The 11,092-nt window shown below is 43.2% G+C and overlaps 1 protein-coding gene across 1 annotated transcript in view; it reads left to right on the forward strand.

The window, feature by feature from the left end:
* The window catches only part of CDK15 (cyclin dependent kinase 15), a 35,097-nt gene extending 29,340 nt beyond the window's left edge, over positions 1-5,757 (forward strand). Inside the window, exons 12-13 of the mRNA XM_069021493.1 lie at positions 194-333; positions 5,648-5,757. Coding sequence (XP_068877594.1) covers positions 194-333; positions 5,648-5,757 — 250 coding nt within the window. The remainder of the gene's footprint in view (positions 1-193; positions 334-5,647) is intronic.
* Positions 5,758-11,092: the final 5,335 nt, after the last annotated feature.

Genomic DNA, 11,092 nt, shown 5'->3' on the forward strand with positions numbered 1-11,092 from the left:
TAGTCCAACATAGTCAAACTCAGATGGAACAGCAAATGTCCTGAAAAGCTATATAGCTGTGGTGGGTTTATCCCAGCTCCCCTGTGTCCCTCCACTATCTTTGCCTCAAGCAGAGAAGGGCTGGGTCATGTTCTGGTTCCAGCTTTCTGGCTCGTCCTCATCTCCTGTGCTATTTTTTCTTCTGTTTTTCTAGGATGAGCAGGGTGCCAGCAGCAGAGAATTTGGCCTCCAGGATGCTCACAGCCTTCCCTCCAGGCCGAATCTCTGCACAAGATGCGCTTCTTCATGGCTTCTTCAGCCCTCTGCCTCCTCAGCTCTATCAGGTTCCTGCTGGTAAGTTAACTCTCAATTTCATCTCAGCAAGAAAGAGCTGCTGCACGTGCTATTTATTATGAGTTTCCTCTCTATTTTGAAAGTCTCTGCCATTCACCCAGATGTCTCTCTTTTCTGCCTGCACTCCCTCCCTACTCCTGTATGCTGCAAAGTTTACATCCCATTGCAAATTTGAGAACTTGCTTTTCTGTTTTCTTCCACTTGACCACTGTGTTAATACTAGAAGGGGACCTTGTTGGGCTGCCACCATGGTCCATCTGCAAAGCAGAGGTGTATATGCTTTGACAGGTCATTTCTCCCCCATTCTGTAACTCCAAGGGCCTGGAGATTTCCCCCAGCTCACACTGTGTGTTCAGTGTAACTCACCCTCTGGTCCCTCCTGATGTCCTGAATTCCCATCTGCTCAGCATGGTGTGCTATCCCCAATTCCCTTGGACTGCTCCTCCTGCTTCCTTTTGATGTTGAGACAGCTGTTCCTTGTACCCTGTCACACCAGTTCTCCCTCAGTTTTACCTGCTTTATTTTCCTCTTCCCTTGCTCCTTTCTCTTAAGCACATAGCTGCACACAATGGTCTGTCTCTGCTGTCCTGAGCTGACAATAAATCCAGGGATCTCAAGCTACAGTTCTGCTCCTCACTAGGAAAAGCTCTCTCCTATCAGGCAGCAGGCCAAAGGGACCTTGCATTCCCTGCTGCCTCCTGGGCACCCTCTACACTTGTTAGTTTGGTGGTGTGTTTTAAGATAGGGGCAATTAAGAAAAAGCCTTCATGGACTGTGTTGTCAAGCTATTGGAAAACCAAATTTCTGGCTCCTGCAACACATCCCAAGTGAAGGAACAGCCAGCTAGCATCTCTCCCAATCCCCCAAACTGCTGCCCTTCAGAAGGTGCTCTGTGTGTGTATGTGCTTGAGTGAGAGACATCTGCATTCCTTTTCTGTTCACCCAGCCACAGAGCACAAATCTACTTTGACACTTTTAGAAAAATGAAAAGATGGAATCTCGCAGGAGCCTGCCTGTGCTGGGGGGGGAGGAGGGGAGCACGCACAGCAGGAGGGAAGTTGACTTTTCTTTATACATATAGGGTTTTTTCCATGCAGAGTTTAAATTATGCCTGATAAAAGGAGTTTCGTGGATGTTTCAGTTCTTTCAAACCCTCCTGGCTTCCTCCCAATTAAATGAGGTTTGTCAAAGCCACAGGGCTCTGCTGCTGCCAGAGAGGCGGACAAGCACTTCCCGCAGTGACATCTCCAATCCCCAAGGGAGAAGATGAAAGTGTCAGTGCTGAGAGAGAGAGAGAGAGAGAGGAAAAAAACAGGTACAGAGACAGACAGTGTGAGAGAAAGGAAGAGAGTGAGGAGAAATAGGAGGAATGAGAAAACAGATTGGCATAATGTGTCAATCTCTCAGATATGCTGCCAGCAAGGGGACAGATTCATTTCACCTGGGTTTAGGCACCATCCCATATTTATTATCCCCCATATTGCAGCAAGAAGTACCTTGTGGACAGGAAACTGCATGGCGTTATCATAGCAACCAATGTGTTGAGACCAGAATCAAAGTGCACAGGGCTGAAACAAGTACAGTACAATCATGCAAGACCATATTCATGAGTGATTCATTAAGCCTTTAAAATTTAGGCAATTCTGAATAATTCCCCATGTAGCCATTCCTATTGCCATAATTGTTTAAGACATTTTCTCTCTTGTGTCACTTTGGCATAATACTATTTTGGAATTTAACTGTATCATTTTAAAACTCTTGTTGCTATGATAACAGTGGAGATTTTAAATATATTCTGTTCGACTTTGTTCTGGAGGATGCTGGCTATTAGCTGCCATCCTCTGAAGGGGAAAGTTAAAGCAGAAGGGCAAGGAATGATCTGGAGATGAAAGGTGAAAGAAGATGGGATTGATCCCAAGGTGTGTGAGAGAGTAAGAGAGAGACGAGAAAAAATAAAAGGTTCTCATAAGAAATAATTCTCTGTTTTTATTAAATAATTGTATCCATAACTGTCCTTTTTATAAGTTGTTATGACAAGCTGGAAGCTAAAGGATGTTTTTCAAAGGTCAGTTCTGGGAGAAAATAATTGGAGAAATCACTGTTTTGAAGTTAAGTACCCCTCCAAACAGCATGTTTCTGATTACTAGGGGGAATGTTAATGGTTAGAGGCTGGCTGCTGCCCCTGGGAAGGGGGAAAGGGAGCACAGGGCTCTATACTTCCTGGAGGTCAGCTCCTACAGAGTAGAACAAGTTGCTGTTGCTATGCTCATCTGAGTGCAAAGTGCTAGAAAAAAAGAGTAGCCTGTGCTCTAAGGGAGGAAGAAGATCCTCTGTCCTCTGAGTGGGCTGGCCCACAGATAGGCCTCTCCCACAGCTGCTCACTCCTGTGGCTCTGAGGCTGAGGCTCGGGTTCAAATCTTGCTCATCATCTCGGTGGCCTTAATTCTACATGTGCCACCAGCACCTCTGGATATAAAACCAGAGAGAGGTGCAGGGGTTTCTTCAGCTTCCCTTCAGTGTGGCTAGTAGCCTAAGGGGTGGTAGTGATGACCTTTTGTAAAACTGGAGCATTTGCTGTCCTTTTTCTGGCTAAAGCCGATCCTGAGACAATTATCTTTGTGCAGTGCAGCCCTGTACTGCAGCAGCTCTGATAAAACTTCAGTCTAACCCTTTGCCACCTGCTAAAGCAGAATGTTTTCTGTCCAATTAATCCCTCCTGGAAGAAAGATGAGATCCTTGAATCAAGAAAGCATGAGCTGTGCTCTTAACTCAGTGTCAGTCCTGAAGTGCAAAGGGCCTTCTGAGGAGGTATCTCACTCTGTTGTCAGACAGGTCAGACACAGTAACAGTTGCAGCTTATTATTCTTGTTATAGATTTGGTTTATTTTCCCTCTCTTTTGCCCTCTGATGCTTTAGAGCAGGCTTGCAAGCAGGGAAGGTAAGCAGTGGGATTTGGGGTTATCAACAGTGCACTTCCAAGAAAAGACACTGCAAGAAGGACTCTGGCCAAACCACCTAGGCACAGGGCCCAGGGCAGCCTGAGCTGGCAGCTCAGATCCTTTCCCCACCAGACCAATATCCAGTCTCAGTAGAGACCTTTCTCACAGCATAGGAGATGTTCAACCCTGGCCATATCCTCAGCACAGCAGTTAGTAAATTCCAGTACGTGCTCCATGAGGAGGACTGTGTGTTGCATGGATGTGATCCTGGCTTTGACTAGGAGGTACTTGCTCTTTTTGGGTACAACTGGTCTCTAATTGTTACCTCCCCCAGCAACACAAAACCAGTGCAGCAGGTGATGAAGACACTGTACCATTTCTCCTGAAACAGCCCACTATTCAGCCTTTCAGAGACAAGGAGGAGGAGGGAGACTTGATGTTGACAGTCATTTTAATGTCTGTTGCATCTAAACTAAGACAAAGCAAGTAAGCAAGTGTGGGCAATGAGGACGTTAAGGCTGCAAGCCACTGCCCACCAAAAATCCCATTACTGTGGGGATTAACCAGCAAATGGTGAATGTTACCACAGGGGACATACAAGAAGAGCTGGCTTTCATGACCCCTTGTTTGGGTTGGATGGTTTCCTTAGGATCTCCTAAATAGCTAGAAGGTTCATACAGTCACTTGGTTTTTTACCACTCTGCTTTGCGACCTCTGTACACAGCAAATGGATATCCTTCACTGCAAGTCAGATACAGACACCTAGAAAGTTCCTACCAGGTATATGAATCTGGCTTATAATGTGTCTTAAAACAGGAATAAATCAAAACTAGCATTGAGCAGGAAATTCAGCTGCCCCTCCTAAGCCAGAAGCATTCTTATCTGTGAGGTGATAAAACAAATCTTCACTTAACTCAGGAAAACCACCCCTCACTTCACCTGGTGTGATCCCCACGGTGGTGGAAGATCTGCTTGCCTTCATACTGACAGGGCATTAAAGTTTTGTTTTCTGTCATTAAGCCACCACCCTAGGAAAGAGCTGTTGCAACATCACAGCAGATGCTTGCCAAGTGCACAGGACTCCAGACATGTTGCCCTGTTTAAGCTCTTCCCTGCATGCTGTCCTGGGGCAGGCATTGTGCTGGGCACTCTTTAGGAGCACGGGGCAAAGGGAAAGATGGGAAAAAAAGGAAAATTTCCTTTGCTCACTCCCCAGCTCCTGCCCTTGCAAAAGCTACTGGCGCAAAGTTTGGCCCATGTGACTTGTGGAAACAAAGTCCTACAGACATGGATCAAATGCTCTGACTCCCATTGATCTCAGGCCAGAGAATCTCTATAAAGGTCTTATTGTTCAGGGAGACAAACCACTCTTGGGGGGAGTGCTGTTAATACCGTTCACGGAGGCAGACACTATTGCATCAGAGGTTAGCAGATGTTTTTCTGAATTTTTTTCTAATTGCAAGTTATTTCTGAGGTTTCTTTAACTTCCATTTTCCCTTTAACACTCCTAAATGCAAATCTGAAAAGATTTAGTTGTCTTGTTGGCTGTGAAAGACATCCAGGAAGTCTCACGTAGTCATTTCCCATCCTCAGGTGCACTTCTGACTTCACCCAGTTATCAGCAGAAAAGAGTAAATGGGGATGTAGTGATCAGGTTTCTAAGGCACAAAAGTTAAAGCTAAGTTTGAGATTGTGACAGCAAGCAACTATGAGCATAGGAACTCAATTAGCCTGAAAGACAACTATCTCATTATCTTTCCTAAAATGATATAAATACATAAGAATATAAAAATTTAAAATAAACTCTCTATTGACTGTCTAGATGACTGAATTTCACTGCTCAATTTCTTTAAACACCCACTTTAGTATTTATTTATTCTAAGCGTGAAGCGGCTACGATAATTAGACTGTCAGATTTGGTAAGTTAATGAGGAGTCACTGGAGTGGAAGGTTTTGCATTTGTGAGATTGCTGAAGGAGAGAAGCTCTGTGCCTTCGCTCTATCTCTTTTTTCTTTTTCTTTTTTTCCCCTCTGCTGGGTGGGAAGGAGAGAGCTTGGCAGTGCGCAGATCCATTTGAATCCTTTTGATTAGCGGGCTGCATTCCTACCACTGTTCTACCAAATACTATTTTACTGGTTGCTCCAAGAAAAAGAAAAAGAAAAGAGAAAAGAAACTGCAGATGAGATTTCTAGAAAAGGGTGTCTAGATTAAAGAAATAATTTTCCAAAAACAATCAGAAGGAATGCAGCTGTGAGAAATAGGATCCTGAATTAGTTTATACTGTGGCTAATGTCACAGGAGAGCATTAAGAAAGTAGCTCAATGAAGGAAAAGGACCGCTTTGCAGCTTTATCTTTAACCTGATTTTTCTGCAGGACAATCAGTGCTCACAGTTCCAGGAGTGAGACTGCAACCTGAAATCTGTGACCTGTTTGCTTCTTATTGGAAAAGCCATGTCTCAGGAGGTTCAAGCAAGTTTTGGTAGAAATCATGGATGGTTGAATAATTCCTTGGTAAGCATGTAGTTGCCATTGTCAAAGCTGCTGCTGTCACCCTTAGCATGAATTCCTTCGTGTCTTGAAGGTAGGAAAACAGATCTGATACTCAGGGCTGGATGACCACATTCCACGGTGAGAACAAAGTGGGAAATCTCACATTCAGAGAGAAGAGATCAGCAAGCCAATGACCCCCAATGGACAATGTTCAGTGGTATCATAGGAGGTTTGGATTTGTTTTGTTCTATTGCCAAGTGTCAGACCAGTGCCCTTTCCTCTGATGCCTCCCCAGTCAAAATATTGCTTCATTTCCCCATTGCTTAAAATGGCCAAATTGCCTTGTTCTCCTTTGTCCTTGCCTACTGAGTTCACATTTCATAGCTTACTTGTTTTGATTTCACACACATTGGAACCTGGGCAGAGCTAAGCAAAATCTCCTTAGCTTGTAATATCCTTGATTTTAATTAATCACTATTTTAGTGCCACACCTCAAAATGATGCTTCAGCATCATTATTTTTAATCTTCTTTTTGTTACAGAAGACCAAAAGCTCACTTAAAATCACTGTTATTGAAAGAAATTACCAGAAGATATCCTTTTATTATACCCTGTCTCTTTGTTTACTTTGTGCATTTGTTAGCAGCATGTGTCCTGTCTGTGTCACCACTGCATCTGTGCTTGCAGGGTAGACCTGGAAACTGGTCTTGAGGCCAAATTACTTTGACTGTCTTATCGTCTGCCAAGCTAAGAGTCAACCTTAGGATAGCAGGACACACCTCAGCTACCCATCTGTGCTTTCAAATGCACGTAGATGGCATGTACCTGCCATAGGATCGGGTCCCAGCACTCAGTGCCTGGTCTCACAGCCTCTCTCTACCCCTTCTGCCCTCATCATGTAGACAACAGCAGGCAGAGAGAGGCCAGCCTTGAATCCATTTAAGAAAGACCTGACATTGCCAGAGCTGTGACCAGATTGGGTTTTGGAAGCAGCCTGAATGCCTTCCCTACTCACCTGCTCAGCTGAGTGCAGACAGGACGGCTGTTCTCTCTCTGTGATCAGAGAGGAACTAATCCTGCCAGAAAAGCTGGCTGTCAGTTCCATTAAGGCTTCTGGGACAACTCACTTGAGGAGGGCACTCATGCATCAGTCTTCCAATGAACTTGGATTTGGCCCATTTTAACTGATTTAGAGAGCATTTCACAAATATATCATTTAAAATAGTGAAACTTGGAACTAGTAGGAGACACTCTTAAACATTTTTTTTATATTAACCTGGCCTCAAAATGATTGTGTCCCTTTTTTTTAGCTGCTTACAAAGCATACTAAACAAGCTTAAATGTCAACTCAAGTTTTCTTCTGCAGTTCATTACAGGAAAACATTTTATATGTGATGGTACTCATATTATTAATTCTCTTTTTTAAAAAGGCATCTGGATTCAGACATGCAAGCCAGGTTATAAATGAAACAGTAATTTTTTTGTCATTTTAATAGGCTACCAATGGAAAGCAGGGGGTTCTGTATGCTTTTTCAAATGTAATGAGAGGTAGATAGGCATCTAAAGCACAACAGCCTCACGCTGGCACATGAGAGAATGGAATTTCCTGGGAACATAATGAAACTGGCCAGCCTTCCTTCTTTTGCCAACCTGAGTTAAGTTACAAAAATAGACAAAACCAAAAAACTAAACATACCAGGCTCCATCTTGAATCCATGGGCCCTGAGCAACACAGCAAGGGACAAAACATCATCACAGACTCCTCCTTGTTCTCCTTCTGGTGTCAGAAAAAGATGAGATAATGTCAGTCGTCTATCCCAGGGTGATATATACTCCATGCCAACACTCCACCCATTTTCTACCCAATTCCACCCACCACTTTCCCTTTACCTGCTGAGAAGGAACATATGGATCATTGGAGTCTGCTACTGTTCTCATTCTGTCTCTCAAAATAAATACTCAGATAACTAATGGTGTGCCTCCTACATGTATGTGATACTGTACCAGCTAAGTGTAGTTGAATCTACAGGAAGAGAAGAGCCTGTTTTAAACCAACTTTTAACAAGCAGAGTGACTGAAGGCACTAGCCCTGCAGAATATTTGTAATTGGGATTTATTTTTCTTTTTGATTTAGGACTTAGGCCATGGATTTTTACCCTAATAGAATTCCTCTGCAACAGAGGCAGATTGTACACGAAGGACCTTTGAAATAACTCCTTATATTTACAAACTGAGGAAAAATCTTTGAGATTGTAAAACAAAGACACAGTTTGAGGGGTGGGGTGTGTGTTTTTAAAAAATCACCTTTCGGTAGAAGAGAATTAAATTGTGCAGATGTCCTGCCTTTTGTTTTTCAGAAAGCAATGTCAGAAGGATTGATTTGGCAACGAAGACGTAACAGCACGGTCTGGACACTGGACTTGCAGAATATATTCAGCCATGTGTCACTTAATAGAGAGCTCCCTGGACCAGAAGATCGATGTACAAACAGGACAGATGGGGACTGACAATTGAAAGAATGTAGAGGCTTATCCAAGGCTTACAGAGACCTGTCATTCCTGGGGTATGCCTACAATCTCCTTCAACAAAAGAGCTCCTGAGGGAAGGAGGGGATTAGTCAAAAGTTGAGTGAAGTCTCCAGGGAAGATGGTTTCTTGGATAGAGTTGTCAACAAAAGGAATTGTTTAAGACTATTTGTTATAATTTCCTAGAGGGAGCTTCTGCCATTACTAACAGGATTACCAGCATACTGGTTCCACACCAGCAGAGCATTAGACATGTGCATTGCAGACTGGTTGCTTAGAGCTGAATTCAGGGGTCTTATACAGCATCCCAAATGTGTGCAGGTGTTGATGAGCAGAGGGGAGATGGCAGAGAATTAAGATGCAGCCAAATGCAGTCCATTTTTGGTCCAGCTGTTGCAGAGAGTCCTGGCTCATTAATGAGTTTCCACAGTGTTTTAATCTCCTTGATCTCAAGGCTGCTGACAGACTATGAGAAGACAAGCTAATCTGAGGTGAGTGCTGATGGGGATACATGGGGAAATCAGAGACCTCTTTCCCAGCTGCAGTTACTGTGAAATTTCTCATAGAATTCTTCCTGGAAGAATTGGGAAAGCAAGTAATTTACTATGTTCAAGTACATAATTTACTATGTTCAAGTACTACTATGTTCAACTAGTCTGCTTGGTTTCAGTTATCTCGGATACTTTTTCTTAGCTCTGGGATATAGAAACCAGTAGCCTTGGTGTAACCTCACAGCACATCTGGGAAGAAAAGGAAGACAAAGATAAATCATTGAAGTGCAGACATACAAACCTTCTTGAATATTTTTATTCATCTGAGTAGTGTCACTGGCATGACTGGGAGAACTTCTCTGAGCAAGAATTATGCAGAGCATTGAGGCACTGGAACAAAACCAGTCAAGGAGCTATGGGTGGCAGCCATAGAAACAGCTGAAAGGTGGGCTTTTAGTGTAAGAGAGCTGCATCTCCAGCCCCACACCAGTCCATCGTTTACCAAACACACACTGCAGATCTGGGCAGGAAGCAGAACAACTGTTTATGGTCCCCTTTGCCCTTGCTACAGACATAATTTCAGGAATGTATGGATTAGTTACATTAAAGGGGACATAGACTATCTGCAGGCACTGCTCAGTTAAGACGACAAGATAGTCCTTATGTTATGTTCCTTAAAATTCTCTGCCTTGATGACAAGACAAGCTATGTCCCAAGTCTTTCTACTTCTGGATTGCATGGACCCAGAACTCCCAAACATCAGCCACTCTCTGTGACCTGACCTCCCTTTGCAATACTGAACAGAGCAGCTGTAAATGATGCCCAAATTGGGATAGGGGTGTTCTGCATTCCTTTTGGATTCTCGGAGATGTCTGGACTAAGAGAAGTGAAGAAGCAGGATCTCCCTTGCCTGCAGTGGGATGGTTGTGGCTGAATGTCTGCTCCTAATTGAGAGCAACTAAATGCTCAAGATATGTTAAATGAAAGGATTTGTTATGCATGGGCAGTGAGGGATCTAATGATGAGAACTGAGTCACTTTTCCTCATGGTCTATCCAGAGCATCAATTGTAAATTTCTTCTGCCTGGAGCAGTGGGACAGAATGGCTTTGCTGTTTTACATAGCTGCTACCCCATAATGGCCATGCCATTGCTAAATTTAGCCATATGCTAAATTACCAAAGAGTCAAATGATACCTTTTAATTCAGTATCTAGAGGGGCAGAAAGCCAGGAAGACCCTGGATATGCTGCAACCCAGCAGTCTTCTGTTCATAAGCTCAACATTGTAGGCCCAATGCCTAAAATATGCCAGATCAGAAAGAAACAGATTCCAAACCACTCCTCTCCTCAACTAATGGGAACACTATTTACATCAGGAGTACTGATCTCAGTAGATTTTCCATACCCTGGCCTGCACAATCTCAGAGGCAACAGCTTTCAGGGAAAATGGTTGTAGTGTTGTAATGAGTCAGAAAGAGTAGGTAACAAGAAACACATCTGAATTCATGTACCAAGTTAGTGCCACCCAAAAAGGCAGTTCTGCTTCCCCCATTCCCCTCCCTGCTTCAAGCTTTACAGTCTTTCTCTTTTTCTCCTGGCACCTTTGCAAGCCCTTGAAGAACTGATTTAGTTCACTAAACAGATGGAAAACTATGAACTCTTTTGCTGAGTTAGTTTTTCTTTGTTTTGTGAGCTGAATCAGATTATGCAAGGAGAAAAGTACCTGACTTCATTCATGGATTAGTGTGGAGTAGAAAAGGAGGAGGTGGAAAAATCCATAAAGTTCATATTCTCTTATCTCCAACCTGCTCACATCTAGTTCCTGTGGGGTGATCATCCCCTGTCGCATTTGAATGTCTAATGTTTTGAGATAATAACTGAATGGGTTCTGGCAAGTAAGTGCTCAATACTGCTGTCATTTATGTGGGCCCATCTCAAATCCATGTGTTTGCTGTTGAACACCTCACAAAAAATCCCAGACATTGGCAGAGAGGTTCAGGACCGACCTTCCCTTTTTTTTCCCCAGAAAATACTTTCTTTTGGCAGGGGTAGGATGCTTTGGTAAAGCAAGTGAGAGTTTATAAAGTACATGTAAATAGAGATCATTGTGCTTAAGGGTCATCAAACTGTTTCTTCTCACCACCTAGTAAAAAACCAAAAACAAATCTGAGGTTTTTGAGAAATCCTTTAACATCCTCCTTTATGTAAAGAGAATTTAACATCAGACTTAAATATTTGCTTTAAAAACATCTTGAAGTAAATGAAATAACTTCTTTCCCAGGCCAGGATTCTGTTTTGTTTCGGCCTGGAGCAA

Source organism: Aphelocoma coerulescens, chromosome 7, assembly GCF_041296385.1.
Source record: "Aphelocoma coerulescens isolate FSJ_1873_10779 chromosome 7, UR_Acoe_1.0, whole genome shotgun sequence".
In the NCBI taxonomy this organism is placed as follows: Eukaryota; Metazoa; Chordata; class Aves; order Passeriformes; family Corvidae; genus Aphelocoma; species Aphelocoma coerulescens.